The sequence below is a fragment of the Pelobates fuscus genome, chromosome 10, assembly GCF_036172605.1.
Source record: "Pelobates fuscus isolate aPelFus1 chromosome 10, aPelFus1.pri, whole genome shotgun sequence".
Taxonomy (NCBI): Eukaryota; Metazoa; Chordata; class Amphibia; order Anura; family Pelobatidae; genus Pelobates; species Pelobates fuscus.
Genome location: NC_086326.1, coordinates 8,505,004 through 8,522,812, shown reverse-complemented (window position 1 = coordinate 8,522,812; position 17,809 = coordinate 8,505,004). Strand labels below are relative to the sequence as shown.

At 43.7% G+C, this 17,809-nt stretch overlaps 1 protein-coding gene across 1 annotated transcript in view; it reads left to right on the top strand.

The window, feature by feature from the left end:
• Nucleotides 1–17,809, top strand: part of LOC134575541 (guanylate cyclase 2G-like) — a 78,910-nt gene that overhangs the window by 20,242 nt on the left and 40,859 nt on the right. Inside the window, exons 11-17 of the mRNA XM_063434839.1 lie at nt 805–891; nt 1,484–1,588; nt 4,362–4,433; nt 5,893–6,061; nt 6,275–6,430; nt 6,554–6,731; nt 16,644–16,784. Coding sequence (XP_063290909.1) covers nt 805–891; nt 1,484–1,588; nt 4,362–4,433; nt 5,893–6,061; nt 6,275–6,430; nt 6,554–6,731; nt 16,644–16,784 — 908 coding nt within the window. The remainder of the gene's footprint in view (nt 1–804; nt 892–1,483; nt 1,589–4,361; nt 4,434–5,892; nt 6,062–6,274; nt 6,431–6,553; nt 6,732–16,643; nt 16,785–17,809) is intronic.

The window sequence follows — 17,809 nt, the reverse complement described above, 5'->3', positions numbered from 1 at the left end:
TGATTGAAATTCGGCCGCGAACCTTCGCCTGTCACACGGATATTTTGTCATTACAGTTCAATATGAAGCCACCTCCATATGTCACTGCTCACACACAATATAACGTGGCACGTTTGACCTGTTTCTGTTAAAGATCCAATCAATAAACCACAAACCCATGAATAACCCGTGAATAGCAAAATCCAGGATAGAATAATCAACCCAGAAAGTTTCCATAACTCATCTATTATTCCAGATCTATTTTGGTCTAAAGTTCCAGGCTATTTTGGTCTAAAGTTTGCGATTCCCTTGATAACTATTCACAAATAACCCATTAGGTGTCTGTCTGGGGTGTGGATTTCCGCAGCTGTCTCTCTTCGTGGAGTCAATAATAGAAGTGTCTTGTGTCCCGGCCACTAGTTCTGACACCTGCAGTCATTGCAAGTGGTGGCAACAAAGCTGCGGGCTGTTGGCTATCAGTAATAATGATCCCCGTGTGATATAATATTAGTCCTCTGTCCAGCCCCGAGTCTCCGCGTTGTCATATTGTGTATCTGGCTCTTCTTATTGTTGCTGATTTGTTTTTTTTTAATTATCGTAACTTTTCTGTCTACGAGAAAATGTGAAGGACCGCGCTCTGCGTTGTCATTTGTGATCCACATAAAAAGGGGTTCATTATTATGGCAGTATACTCTATATGTATTGATTTGTGAATGTCAGAATTACGCTTCCTGTTGGATCTAGGAAACGTTCTATCCCCAATGTCTGATGGTGGCAGGTTCTATGTCTGATGTGATTCTGTTAAAACATCACATTTGTTTTTAGGGAAACCATGTAGCCCTGAAATATCTCCCGGACCACACCAACGCGTTTCGAGTAAGGAAGGCCAGTATCTTGCGAGAACTCCGAGTGGTAAGGCTCTGCGTGTATAAACATTATATAACCTGGAGGATACCATGATACCCACTGGGTAGTGTTTAATGCGGGTCACATATTATAATTATTATTATTATTATTATTATTATTACTATTCTGTACTATTACCTCTTAACCCCTTAAGGACATAGGCAAAAGTTCTAACCAACACAAAACCTAGAATGTGAGCTATATATCTGTTCAACCATAATTTGCCTCTTTCACATTAAGTGCACGCTTATTATATATGATATAGCTCAAGAGAAATTAGACTTTCATTTAACTTCAAATTGTTATATATGAAACAACAATTAGAATGAATAAAATAAAAAAAAGTGTGAGAAATTAAACATTGTTGTTATATTCTAAGTTCTGCATGGCATTTTAACTGTAAATATCATAACACGGTAATAAAATACACACATTTGTATGCTGCGATGTGCCATGAGAGTAGACAACGCAGACTCACAGAGTATTCAAAATGGGGTATTTCCAATCTTTTTTAGTAGCCATTTAGTCGGGAGATACATGAATGTGACAGTATGAACATATTAAGGAATGCTTGAAAAATCTCTCCTATTGTTTTCAGATGCGTGAAATGAAGCACGAGAACCTGGTAACTTTCTTTGGGGTGTGCCCTGAGCCCCCCAATGTCTGCCTTGTCACACAGTACTGTAAAAAAGGAAGTCTCAAGGTAACCGTGATATGTGAGAATGTTAGTTACATAGTTACATAGGTTGAAAAGAAACACATTATATATGTGGATATAGTGTGTGATATATATATATATATATATATAGATAGATAGATATAGTATGTGATATATGGATATAGTATGTGATATATAGATATAGTGTGTGATATATGGATATAGTATGTGATATATAGATATAGTATGTGATATATGGATATAGTATGTGATATATAGATATAGTGTGTGATATATGGATATAGTATGTGATATATAGATATAGTATGTGATATATAGATATAGTGTGTGATATATAGATATAGTGTGTGATATATGGATATAGTATGTGATATATAGATATAGTATTTGATATATAGATATAGTATGTGATATATAGATATAGTGTGTGATATATGGATATAGTATGTGATATATAGATATAGTATGTGATATATGGATATAGTGTGTGATATATAGATATATATATATATATATATATATATAGATAGATATAGTATGTGATATATGGATATAGTATGTGATATATAGATATAGTATGTGATATATGGATATAGTGTGTGATATATAGATATAGTATGTGATATATAGATATAGTATGTAATATATGGATATAGTGTGTGATATATTTAGATATAGTATGTGATATATAGATATAGTATGTGATATATGGATATAGTGTGTGATATATAGATATAGTATGTGATATATAGATATAGTATGTAATATATGGATATAGTGTGTGATATATTTAGATATAGTATGTGATATATAGATATAGTATGTGATATATATGGATATAGTGTGTGATATATAGATATAGTATGTGATATATAGATATAGTGTGTGATATATAGATATAGTATGTGATATATGGATATAGTATGTGATATATGGATATAGTGTGTGATATATAGATATAGTATGTGATATATGGATATAGTGTGTGATATATAGATATAGTGTGTGATATATAGAGTGTGTTATATATGGATATAGTGTGTGTGATATATAGATATAGTGTGTGATATATAGATATAGTATGTGATATATGGATATAGTGTGTGATTTATAGATATAGTGTGTGATATATAGAGTGTGTTATATATGGATATAGTATGCGATATATATAGATATAGTGTGTGATATATAGATATAGTGTGTGATATATAGATATAGTATGTGATATATGGATATAGTATGTGATATATGGATATAGTGTGTGATATATAGATATAGTATGTGATATATGGATATAGTGTGTGATATATAGATATAGTGTGTGATATATAGAGTGTGTTATATATGGATATAGTATGTGATATATATAGATATAGTGTGTGATATATAGATATAGTGTGTGATATATAGATATAGTATGTGATATATATGGATATAGTGTGTGATATATGGATATAGTGTGTGATATATGGATATATTGTGTGATATATAGATATAGTATGTAATATATGGATATAGCGTGTGATATATAGATATAGTATGTAATATATGGATATAGTGTGTGATATATAGATATAGATATAGTATGTGATATATATGGATATAGTGTGTGATATATAGATATAGTATGTGATATATAGATATAGTATGTAATATATGGATATAGTGTGTGATATATAGATATAGTCTGTGATATATAGATATAGTATGTGATATATATGGATATAGTGTGTGATATATAGATATAGTATGTCATATATAGATATAGTGTGTGATATATAGATATAGTATGTGATATATTGATATATTGTGTGATATATAGATATAGTATGTAATATATGGATATAGCGTGTGATATATAGATATAGTATGTAATATATGGATATAGTGTGTGATATATAGATATAGATATAGTATGTGATATATATGGATATAGTGTGTGATATATAGATATAGTATGTGATATATAGATATAGTATGTAATATATGGATATAGTGTGTGATATATAGATATAGTCTGTGATATATAGATATAGTATGTGATATATATGGATATAGTGTGTGATATATAGATATAGTATGTCATATATAGATATAGTGTGTGATATATAGATATAGTATGTGATATATGGATATAGTGTGTGATATATAGATATAGTATGTGATATATTGATATAGTGTGTGATATATAGATATAGTATGTGATATATAGAGTGTGTTATATATGGATATAGTATGTGATATGTGCATACTTCGTGGTATTTTTTTGTCTTTTTGTCCGCAGCCAAAGTATTGTCAGTTTTGGGATGTTGCCATAGTTCTTTGGTTTTCAAAGTCTTGATAATTCCCTTTCTCTCTGACAATTGTCTGCCAAGTTATCGCTGCTTCTCTAATTGTTTTCTTTTTGGCGGGTCACAGATATTCTGTCTTGGGATGCAGATTGTTTTGTTTTCTCACTTATATTTTTCATCTGGTTCCGTTCATATAAGTTGTTCGGATTTCCGTTGTTTATTCTGTTTGTGTCCGTTGGATTGCGTTGGACCTTGTTTTTCCCATCTAAGAACCTATAAGTCTGTGGGAGGGCCTGGAATTTATATACCTTGTAGTTCTGTTTTTCTGTTGGTCGGTTTATTGTTTGCTGCTATTGGAGATTTCAATAAAGAAAGATATGAAAATAGTACTAAAGATTCCTTGAAAGTCAATATTTAGTGAATGTCAGACTGCGTGCAGTAGCACCCTAAATGTGGGATACAATGACTTGTTCTGTAGTTGCTGCCATTCTAACTTCATCTATCAGGATGTTTTGCAGAATAACGACATCGAACTGGACTGGATATTCAAACTCTCTTTTTCCTACGACATTGTTAATGTAAGTATTTAATACCTATACAGCATTTATTACTGATAAGATGATTGTAGGACACTGGTCAGCATCTTCAATCTATGAGCCATTGACCAGTGTCCACTATTCGCATGAAGGCTGTTGCCATTGACCAGTGTCTATAACTGAATGTTTCTGTATGTCACTAACTGCACTGTTGACCAATGTCTATAATGAATGCACTAACTGCACTGTTGACCAATGTCTATAATTGACTCACTGACTGTAGTCTATTGACTGATGTCTATAATCAGGGCTGGATTAACATAGGGACTGATGGAGCTGCAGCTCCACTATGCAAATGCTCTTGCTTCTTCAGTCTCTCTAACACTATGGCATGTTCCCTTTCTTCTACACTCACTATATACACCTTTTCTCTGTCCCAGACTGTATGACAGGAGCGTCTGCCTGCTAGTAAGAAGGTTAGGAGAGGAGTGGACCAGCGAGTGTTAGGGGACAGTCCTTAGAAAGTGTAGCACTAGCGCATCTTTAGACGCTTTTATGCCAAGCCCAGGGTGCTGTCTGCACAGTATGTTCTTGGTTGGTCATTCTGCATGATTGGCAGGCAGCCTGACGTGCATTCACCCTAGGCTGACCATCAAATTATTTAGTGCAGACACACCCTCTTATTGGACATGTTTGTACCTTTGGACGGTTCTGGTTACATGATTCACATGATTCACATCAGTGGCCTACCCCGGCCCGGCCATCAAAATCCTGCTTCATCGGATTGAAAGATGAAAGCGAGAGATTAGCATAGGATGTCTTTTCTTATAGCTATACCCTGTGAGTTTCCCTCCAGCACCACCTCCACCAGATACATGATGCTTGGGATGTATAACTGTTTTAGTGTTTTCTGTCGATAAGATTCTGTATTCAGACCATCATAATTGTCAGCACCAGGCCCAATGGGCTCTTAATCTGGCCCTGTCTATAATGAATGCACTGACTGTAAGACATTGCTCAGTCATCAAAAAGTGTTTCAATATCTTAATTTAATCTTTATGTTACAATATAACATCTTTTAAAGTTTTCTTTTCTTTAACTCATGTATATTGCAATTTTTGGAGAAATCACTTTTTCAAAATCCCTGCCAGAAATTGCTGCAGGAGGACAGAGCACACAATTCTGAAACGCAGCGTACAGATGGAAATTAGTGAGTATTGGGTCAGATAACAGACAGCCTGACCCAAGGTGTATGAAGACGGGTGTTAGAAAGGGGGGTGGAAAAAGCAGGGGCATTCTTAAAAAATTGCAATATACATGAATATAAAAATACAATGTGAGTTTCAAGTTTAAGGCCGACATAGCTGAGCTATTCCTCAAGTCAGTTCATATTGAATTCCCTCTGAATTGCTAACACTCCTCCCTTCGGTGAATATCACAGCCAGGTGTATTATAAAGATTATATTACGATTTAATGCAGATCCCGTTTTTTATTCTTTAGGGAATGTGCTTCCTTCACAATTGTTCCCTCAATTCCCATGGGAACCTAAAGCCGTCGAACTGTTTGGTAGACAGTCGCATGCAGGTGAAACTCTCCGGATTCGGTTTATGGGAATACAAATATGGAACGACTCTCCGAGATATTGCAGCTAAAAATGTCAATTATTCAGGTAAGAATGGAATGAAAGCTCTGCGAGACAGAACATAAATTCCCTTCAACTTGCTGAGGCCGCCAGGACCGTGGCGTCAATGATTTTGGTCTAATTTTTCCTCAAAGTGATATAATAGCTCTGTGATGAGACGGCTCTGTGATGTCAAATATCGTATAATTGTGGTTAATGTGTTTTTTTGTTGTTGCTGTTTTTATCCTCCCCTGTGAACAGAACTATATTGGACAGCGCCGGAACTGCTGAGATTAGGGGTCTTTCCGTTCCAGGGCACCCAGAAAGGAGACGTTTACAGTTTTGCTATAATTATGAAAGAGTTGATTTACGACGGAGAGGATGGCCCGTTCCAGGATCTCTCTCTGCAACCGTCAGGTAATCCCGGGATACAGCTGGTTACATTGTGTCTGGTGGGAAGTAAATACATCGATTGCTATTAATTTACAAATAGTTCTTTTCACCTGCAGCACAAAAAAATTATCAACTTGTTCATTCCAGAAATTATTAGCAAACTCAAGGAATCTAGCTCGAACGACCCGTTGAGACCTTCTTTATCGACAGAAAAATGTGACGAAAGGATTATTACCATGCTAAAAATGTGTTGGGACGAGAACCCAGAGAGACGACCATCGTTCGCGTCCATTAAGAGGCGTTTGCGGGGATTGAGTCCTGAGGGGTGAGATATATTAGATTGTCACGGAATAACACATTAAACACTAACAGACAACATGAATGTATTTTATTTACAAGGAAGTAAAATTGTGAGAATCATGTTTAGAAGGGGTTGGGGGTATGGATTAATATCTCATACAGCCCAGCAGCCTACTATACCCATTATTGGGAGTGGAATAAAATGTATAGCTGGTTTCCAGAGCAATACACTTTCTACAGAATGTTTGTTGCTTTATATAACATACCGTATATACTCGATGTGGGTATATACTATCCGGGCCTTCCTACACACCGCGGCCCGCGACAGAACGCCGCAGCACGAAATGGAGGCCGCAAGCCCGACCAGGGATTCCACGCCATCTACCCCACTGAGGCTCTCACCATCACCCTCCCTGATACCGGAGCAACCTCTGCAACCGGACGGTGAGTGGAGGGCGATACTGCCCAATCTACTTACCAAAATGGAGTTTGAGGCCCTCTCCGACCGCCTGGGCCGCGTGGTCCGGGAAGAAGTGGCCCAATTGAGAGCAGACCTAACCAATGTGGAGGCATGGATGTCTGTGGCGGAGGCCGAAACCAGGGCACTCCGCACAGACTTACAGCAAGCCAATACCGCAGTAACAACCCAAGAGGCTGACATAGCCCACCTGACCACGTGGGTAGACGATTTAGATAACCGCGGCCGCAGGATGAACCTGCGAGTCCGTGGAGTCAGAGAGGGGGGCCCGGCTGAAAATATCCCAGAGCTCCTGAGACAGATCTTTAGTCAGGTATTAGGCAATCAGAATATGCCCAGACTAGGCCTAGTCAGGGCCCACCGAGCAATAAGACCACCACCTGCACCAGAAGATCAGCCCAGAGACATTGTGTGCTGCCTAGATAACTTCCAATTAAAAGAAGAAATTTTGCGCACGGCAAGACGCTTGGGCACCATTCGCTTGGAAGGCCAGACCATTGCTATCTTTCAAGACTAATCCCGCTACACACTGCAGGCCAGACGAGCCCTACGCCCGATCACCACCGCCCTGCAACACGCTGGCATACAATACCGCTGGGGATACCCCTTCTCCCTCTCAGCCCGACACGGCCCGGACTACCTGACAATACGGAAACCAGAAGACGTCCACCCGTTTATGCGCACTCTGGGACTCCCACCGGTCACGGTTCCCAACTGGCTGGCGAGGTCGTTCCTCTCACAACCCAACAGACCCCAACTACTGCAAGGAAGAGACCCGGGCCAGCAGCGACCCCAGCCACAACGCCACCGTGAGGGACGTCCTGGCCAAGTCGGACACGAGATGTAAACCCACATCGCACCGTGCTGCCTTGGCGGTAAGACAAACACCCACCACATAGCAGACAACTACGACAGACCGTGAGTACCCTAGCAAGGGGCAAGTTACAGAACCTGGGGACTTAACTTTTGGGGGCTGGGGTGGGGGCGAGGGGGGAGGGGAGGCGGACTGCACGAGCCGCTGAACACACTCCAAGGATGAGCCTTAATACTGGCCCCACACACCACAAAGGGGGACCCCAACAGTTCTTATTTTTGGGTGGGGGATGGGACGCAAGACGCACTCTCAAGGAACGGACAAACAGGGGTGGGACGATGGGATGAGAGGGGGGTGAAGGCTGATATGGGAGAGGGAGGGAGTAGGGGAGAAAAAAGCGGGTATACCAGGACGATCTACCTAGGACTGCCAAAGAAAGAATACTAACGTGAGAACTGGACACACACCACTTGCATGATACTACCAGATACTCGCACATGCCAAAAGCCCAGTACACACAGCCTAGAGCCTCCAATTTGCAACACTAGCCCGAACCCTACGTGTTATTCTGCAGATTCAGCACGCAAACGGGGAGGGAGGGGGGAGATGGATGGAGGGTGGAGGTGGAGGGAGGTAGGGGAGGGAGGGAGGGAGAACACCAGCTCGAACTTAGGCCCCCCAATAGATAGACGCCACCATTGCCGACTCTAGACCTCACACAGCTACGGGCACAGCCCTACCCTAGTGCCCCACCACATATGTAGACTCAGCAACGACGCAAAGACAAACGCACAACTACCCAGACGTACGACACCACACAGACTCGAGGGGTTGGGACCGGCCCCCATAGATAGAGGGCAGGATATAGGCGCAGACAGCCCCAGACGGCGAGTCGGCCCCACGGCACCATACACCGCACGTTCACCAGGGCCGCACACGATGACTCGGGACCACCCCAAGAGACAAACCACTCCTGAACTAACCCACGCAGCGCCCTAACACCCAAACCACACAGAGCCAGCCAACAATGGGACACCCTACCCCACATAGGCCCACCGCACACAGCGCACCGGAACAAAAGTAGAAACTGATACTTAGCACCCACCCCCAACAAAAGGCCGACGGCCCGCACCCCGAAACCACTCACGAGAACTCCAAGAGACACAGACACAGACACCGCCAAGGCAGGTGAACGCGTACCAAACCAGACCCGTTGCCAAGTAACAGACCATATGCAATAGACGACCCACGCAAGCACCAATATAGCAGGGACAGCAGCCCACTCAAATCCTAAGCCACATAGGAGACGGATCCCCAAACTCAACAAACCACAGACAAACCTATCTGACAGGCCCACGGCTCTGCAGACTACACCACAACTGAACAGGACAGGATCCATCGGCCCATCCCGACTACCCACCACCCCCACAGGAACAGGACATAACGTTACCCCACACAGGAGGTACGACTTCCCTCCCGGATCAGACCCAAGCCCGACACACGGCGGGTGGGGGGCACCTGACACCGGGACTCTTGTCCACTATCCTTACTAAAACCAGGTTCCATAGATACAGTAGGAACCACGACTAACTTGGCCACGCACACGGATACAACCACAACAATACACGAACACACACACCCACCGCCCCTAGCCGGACTAACCCACCTTTCCCCTCCTCTCCACGAAACACCGCATAGCCCCTCCTGGCCGCTCCGGAGATGCAGGCCCAGGGGTCGAGCCGATTCGCCCGAGAGGACCTCACCGTAGTCTCATACAACGTACATGGCCTCAACGTGCGTGAGAAACGATCTAGTCTCCTGCGAGATCTCAAACACTATAAGGCATCCATAGCTTTCCTTCAGGAAACACATTTCCAGGAAGGTAGAGCCCCAGCACTGAAAGACTGCTACTATCGCCAGGGATATTTCAGCAACAACCCAGACAGACGAACGCTGGGAGTTGGCGTTCTCTTCTCCAGCCGGATCCCTTATATTGAACGGGACACGCTCAGATGCAAACAGGGCAGATATGTCTTCATGAAAGGCACCATACTAAACCAGACCTACACCTTTGCCAGCCTCTATTCCCCAAACTCAAAGCAACACCAATTCCTACGCAATGCGCTAAACACACTTACGAAATTCACGGAAGGCACCTTGATCATCGGCGGTGATCTAAACCTGGCGCTGCACCCCGGGCAAGATTCGACAGCCAAACAAGGACCTACACCGGATAACAGAAACGCCAACACACTACGCACCATCCACTACCATCAACTCACAGACTGCTGGCGGGCGCTCCACCCCTTGACCCGCGACTACACTTTTTACTCCGCGACTCACTCCTCATACTCGAGATTAGACTATTTCCTACTACCCCACCGAGACCTCACCTTGCTCAAGGAGGCGGAAATATTGCCCATGACATGGTCGGACCACTGCCCTATCCGTATAAAACTACAATCACCCCTGTACAGGCCAAGACAAACCTCCTGGAGATTGAATGAATCGATCCTCTCTGATGCGCTACTAGTAGACAAGACCAGACAGTCTATACAAGACTACTTCACGGACAACGAGCTGGGGGAGACAACACCCCTGATGTGTTGGGAGGCCCACAAAGCAGTGATCCGGGGCCAGCTGATTACAGCGTGCGCCACCCGTAAGCAGGAAGCAAAACAGGCTATGATAACCCTCAGCAGGGAGATCGCAACCCTGGAAGCCACCCACAAACGCACATTCGACGCGGAGGTCTACAGAGACCTGGTCAACAAAAGGGACCAACTCTCCTCGCACCTGAACCGCTCGATACAGCGCTCATACCAACACTTCAAGCACGTAATATTCGAACACGGGAACAAGTGTGGGAGACTACTAGCGAATCTCCTAAAACAACGCAGGACCCAGCTATACATCCCAAAAATCAAAGGCCCGCAACAACAGCACCTGCACCTCCCGGACCAGATCTCATCCACGTTCCTCTCTTACGACCAAGGACTTTACCACCTGCGCCAAGACGTACCAGGGGAATCGCACCACCAAAAACTCGATGAGATCCGGCGATATCTGGACACCGCAAACGGACCCAGACTGGAAAACGCTGACCAGGAGAACCTAGAAACACCCATCACGACCGAAGAACTGGCACACGCTCTCAAAAGAGCAAAAACAGGCAAGGCACCGGGACCTGATGGCTTCCCCCTCACCTACTATAAGACCTTCTCAACAGACCTCCTCCCGAAACTGCAAGCGGCCCTCAACTCCATTCTAGAAGGAGCTGCGCCAACGGCCCAGTTCACGGCCGCGAACATCACCCTTCTACCCAAGGAGGGTAAGGACCCTACGCTATGCCCAAGCTACCGCCCGATCTCCGTATTAAACACGGACCTGAAACTCCTAGCAAGCGTCCTGGCGGCACGCCTTGCCCCCCTACTACCCTCAACAATCCACCCGGATCAAACGGGATTCATCCCAGGGAGAGAGGTGAGGGACAACACCATCAGAGCCCTGAAAATCATAGCACATGCCAGATCACTGAAGACCCCAACGCTCCTCCTATCCACGGACGCAGAAAAAGCGTTTGACCGGGTGGACTGGGACCTCATGTTCGGCACACTCCAGACTCTAGGCGTGGGACCACACTACCTCTCCTGGGTAAAGGCATTATACACGCGCCCGACCGCCCGCATTCGGATCAATGGAGCACTAACAGACCCATTCCAGATCCACAATGGAACCAGGCAAGACTGCCCACTATCACCCCTGCTCTTCGCACTGACACTGGAACCCTTCCTGAACAGAATAAGACAAAATGATGGCATACAAGGGATGACTATAGGGCGGACCCACCACAAGACCCTAGCATACGCGGACGACCTCCTATTTATAGTCACAACCCCAGACTCGACCCTGCAAGCCATCCAGTCGGAATTTGAAACATACGGCAGAGTTTCGAATCTCCAAATCAATTTTACGAAGTCAGAAATCCTAGGTCTATCAATAAATGACGCGCTCAGGCAGACACTCCAGCGAAAATACCCATATCGCTGGTGCAACCAGCACATGCGATACCTGGGAGTCTGGCTAACACCAAACCCGGCAGACCTATATACCCATAACTATATCCCCATCCTCAAGAAGGCGGTTGAGGAACTACACACGTGGAACCCATACTATATCTCTTGGCTAGGAAGGGTGAACGCAGTCAAGATGACGCTGCTACCTAAGTTTCTTTTCATATTCCAGACGGTGCCAATATTGGCCCCTGATTCCTTCTTCTCGACCCTGAAATCGGAGGTTCGCAGGTTTGTATGGAAGGGCAGGTCCCCGCGCATAGCCCATTCTCAATTGACACTGCCCAAACTTCGAGGGGGACTGGCGCTCCCCGATTTCGGAAAATATTACCAGGTGATGCACCTTAATAGGCTCTTGAGCTGGACAACGGAGAGGTGCACGAAAATATGGGCCCAACTGGAATCAGATATAACCAACTGCAACCTACGTGCCCTGCCATGGATTACGAAAACCGCTTACCGCCGCTTACGAATACTGAACCCATTCGTAACGGCGACTATGCAGGTCTGGCACAGACACGGCACGAAACAATACTTGACAACGGATCCAGGTCCGCTACTCCCACTGACAGGCAACCCGGATTTTCCGGCCGGGGACCAGAGCCAGCTGCCCGGCCTGACCAAACACATCCCAACCCTGCGTATCAAAGACGTACTCAGTCGACCATTCGCAGTTCGCCCGACGACTGAACTCTTCCCCGACCAACCACTCACATTCACGCATACCCTAGCACGGGCGCAGATCGTGCAATACATTCGATCAATTCTGCAAAGGCCCTGCCTACAACGAGAGCTGACGCAGTTCGAAATGTTATGCACGCAGGACCAGGAACCGGCCCGGGCCGTATACCAAATCTATTCAGCCATCGTAGTGAACAGATACATTCTGGCACCACCGTGCATCAGATGCTGGGAGGAGGACATTAACGAGTCCCTAACCGACGCAGACTGGGACAAGATCATCACCCACGTACAGAAAACACCGGGCTCGGCAAGGCTACAGGAAAATTCTTACAAAATCCTTACCAGGTGGTACATTACCCCATCGAGCCAGAGACAGCCGGATCCCCGACACATGCTGGCGATGCGACACAGCGACGGGCACCTTTACCCATATCTGGTGGGAATGCGCCCGTATTCGACCCTTCTGGGAAGCGATCCGAAAAGTGATACGGGACATAACGGACGAGACCCTATCGCGGACACCAGCCGCCTTCCTCCTCCATCATACCACCATGCCGACGCCGGCCTACACCAGATCAGTCATCCCGAGACTCCTTAACGCGGCCAAGGCTACGATCCCCACGTTTTGGAAACAGAAAAGCACACCGCCCATGAGAAGATGGGTGGAGGAAGTGGAGGACATAAGAAAATACGAGGACATGAAGGCAACCACCCCGAAACAGAGGGAGAACTACACAAACCGTTGGTTCTACTGGCTACGTCACATTAACTCGGACGACTTTCTACCGCATCTTGCTGAACCGTAAGCAGGAGCACGAAGAGAGCCATGGAGGCCCAGAGGACCTCAGAATGCGGCCCCGGGGGACAGCAGCTCTGGGGCGGCGATGGGGGGCATTACTCATCCCTAACCCATGGAACCCTCCTCCCTCACCCGAACGGACACACGACGTAAAGGACAACACTCACGACCACTCAATATAACCCAAGCACACCACTGCACTACCCCGACTACACCTCGGCGGACCCGATCACTGAACCGAGCGGACACGCACCGTCCACAGACTTTCCACAGGCCACAGATACCGAGACACACATACCCAAGACCCGAGGTCGACCAAATCACCACACATACACCTACTAAACAACCCATACACCCACGAGAGAATCGGGTTGGCATTAGACCCACAAGGGAAACGAACGACACCCAGCCACTCAGACCCGGCGACACGGACACATAAAAATACCCCACACACGAAGCCCAAGCACCACACAGGTTGCGGGAGCAAACACAGGACCAACGCCGGGACAGCTACTCTCTTGCACAATACATGAGACACAGCCTCGCACACTCGACCGACACCCACCTCCTCAGCGATGGGACAGTGCCACACAGCAACTCTTGACACCATACTAGATACCACCCCCCCACAGACAGCGGAACGCGGGGGAGGGAGGTAGCCATGCACATGAATGTGCTCCAAAAAATCACACGGCACCCACTAACGACACCCACAAAGAGAGACACGCAACGGACCAGCCATACGCTGCCCAGCTACGGACATGGCCACGACTCAAACTACAATGGGACGGGACACCGACTGACGCCCAACCGACCACACAACACACCGTGACACACAAAGTCACAAACCCCCACACACGACCAGTATAACCCACACTGTTTATCGACCCTGACGATGCCGACACCCCGGACTGATACATTTCACCCACCAGGGATTCCCGAAAGGGATCGAACCTACCGTACTAAACAACTTCAGGAGGAGACCCCGTGGTCGCATACTCTCCGCACAGCGGACCCCAAACACCGTGAACACACACTTAAATACATAAGAGCCGACCACAGTACATGTAGACATAGGCCAAGGCTACAAACAACCAAGCCGATTCGCTGATAACACACACAACGATACAAAACTGAGAAGTATTGCTATAAGTTAGCCTCTGCGTAGGCGTATCGTTGATTACCTTTGTCATACAAGCAGAGCCTCTGCGTAGGCGGGTTTTTTTTTAATTATATTTTGCCATAACAAGCAGAGCCTCTGCGTAGGCGCATTTCCAAGTACCTGTGATATACGAGCAGAGCCTCTGCGTAGGCAATGTTGCAACAAAAGTTTATATATGCTTTGTGTACGCTTAACATAAGAGAACGTAATAAAAACAATTTAACATAAAGCAGGGAGGGGGGACGAAAAAAAATAAAATAATAAATATTACAAATAAAATAATAAAAAATAAATATTAAAATAATAAAAAAATTATAATTAAATTAAATAAAATAAAATAAAAATTAATCATAAAAAATATTAAAATTATAAAAAAAAATTTAAAAAATTGCCCACTCCCCACCAAGGCTCTGCAACACACACACACACACACACACACACACTGCATTCATACACACACTGCACACATACTCATACACACATACACACACACACACACACACTGCACACATACACACACACACACACACACTGCACTCATACACACACTGCATTCATACACACACTGCACTCATACACACATGCACACACACACTGCACACATACACACACTGCACTCATACATACACACACACTGCACTCATACACACACTGCATTCATACACACACTGCACTCATACACACACTGCACTCATACACACACTGCACTCATACACACACGCTGCACTCATACACACACGCTGCATTCATACACACACTGTAAATAAATATTCAATTAATATAATTTTTTTAGGATCTAATTTTATTTAGAAATTTACCAGTAGCTGCTGCATTTCCCACCCTAGTCTTATACTCGAGTCAATAAGTTTTCCCAGTTTTTTGGGGTAAAATTAGGGGCCTCGGCTTATATTCGGGTCGGCTTATACTCGAGTATATACGGTAGATTGTATTACATATTTTCTATTTAGGAAACAAAATTAAAGGGACACTGTATTCATCAAAATAACTTTAGCTTAATGAAGCAGTTTTTGTGTATAGATCAGACCTCTGAAGTCTCACTACTCAATTCTCTGCCATTTAAGAGTTAAATCACGTTGTTTCTGTTCATGCAGCCCTAGTCACACCTCCCCTGGCTGGGACTGACAGAGCCTGCATGAAAACAATGGTTTCATTTTCAATCAGATGTTAACTTGCTTTAGACATTTGTATCTCCTGCTCTGTAAATTGAACTTTAATCACACATGGGAGGCTTCTGCAAGGTCTAGAAGACTATTACCAGAGCAGGAGATAAGAACTTCTAAATGAAACATGCAATAAAGGAAGTTTTAAAAGGAAGTTTAAACATTAGATCTTTATTTACTGGTGTTTAGGAAGGCTGTATAAGTCACATGCAAGGAGGAGTGACTGGGGCTGTAAAACAAAGTGATTTAACAAATAAATAGCAGAGAAGGGAGCAGCGAGACTGCAGGGATATGATCTGTACTCCAAAACGGCTTAATTAAGATAAAGTTGTTTTGGTCACTATAGTGTCCCTTTAAAGGGGAAAAACAAAACATTAGACAGTTACAATAAATGGTATCATTAGGACATCTATACACTAATCAGACTAAAATACTTTGTAAATACTTGAAAATAAGAAGTGAAATGAAAGGTTACTGGTCTGATAGCAGTTAGCACACTACGATTATTCACAAACCTGGAATTAAAGTAACTGACCCTGAAATTGCACATTTTATCCCAAAGTAGGTGACAAAGAGAAGTAATTTTTCTTAAAGTTTGCAAAGAGCTGGTGGATTCTGTATACTTCATTACACAATCATCAAACTAATGTAATAAGAACGAATAATGGGGAATTGATACAGGATTAATTAACGGGTCTGGTTTCTCCATTGTCAGGATAAGCTGTTTATTTCTGGGATCTCTTTAGACATGTCGGCATCTTGGACAATATGGTTATTAAACTGGAGAAATACGCCAATCACCTGGAGGATGTAGTGGAAGAAAGGACGGCCAAACTTATAGCCGAGAAAAAGAAAACAGACAAGCTACTATCAACGATGTTACCGAGGTAACACTTAAATTATTCCCTGATACAGCTCTTGGGTCTGGTAACCTTACCTGTCTACTTACCCCAGGCATTACCCTCCCAATTTTATGGCAAGACAGGAGGCTTCATATTTGCTTATTTTTCTTTACTGAAACTCCCAGCAGCAAAGAAATAGTTAACAAAGATTGTAAAAATTCAACCAATCAGAATGCATAACAGGAATACCTAATGCCACCAAACTCCTCCCAACTCCTCTTTCTTTGCTTCTTGCATCCCAGGTGAGTCTATTCCGATTACATTGCCTTTGATTTAATTTGATATATTCACTTTATTAAAATCAATTTATATGGTACCAGAGTTGTTGGTTTCGATATTGTGTGTGTATATGTGTGTATATGTGTGTGTGTGTGTGTGTGTATATATATATATATATACACATACATATATATATCCAAAAGCTTGACACTCAACTTTCAGTAATACAATGTGTTACATACCCTGGTAAGTCTCAAAGTGAAGTAGGTGCACTCACAGGTTTTTATGTGAAAAAATAAGTATTATTTATTGCATGTAAGCAAAAATTGACACTGTCTCGATCAACGTTTCAACCCCAACCTGGGTCTTTTTCAAGATCGATTTTTTTTAAACTCACTAGTTTATGACTACCTGTGCAGTATTTCTCTACAATTTAAGTAATTGAGAATTTGTTCTATCCTCACTATCTCATTGTTATTATTACATAGTTACATAGTTACATAGTTACATAGCTGAAAAGAGACTTGCGTCCATCAAGTTCAGCCTTCCTCACATTTGTTTTTTGCTGTTGATCCAAAATAAGGCATAAAAACCCAGTTTAAAGCACTTCCAATTTTGCAATAAGCTAGGGAAAAAATTCCTTCTTGACCCCAGAATGGCAGTCAGATTTATCCTTGGATCAAGCAGTTATTACCCTACATTGAAAGATTATATACTTGAATATTCTGTTTTTGCAAGTATGCATCTAGTAGCTGTTTGAACATCTGTATGGACTCTGATAAAACCACTTC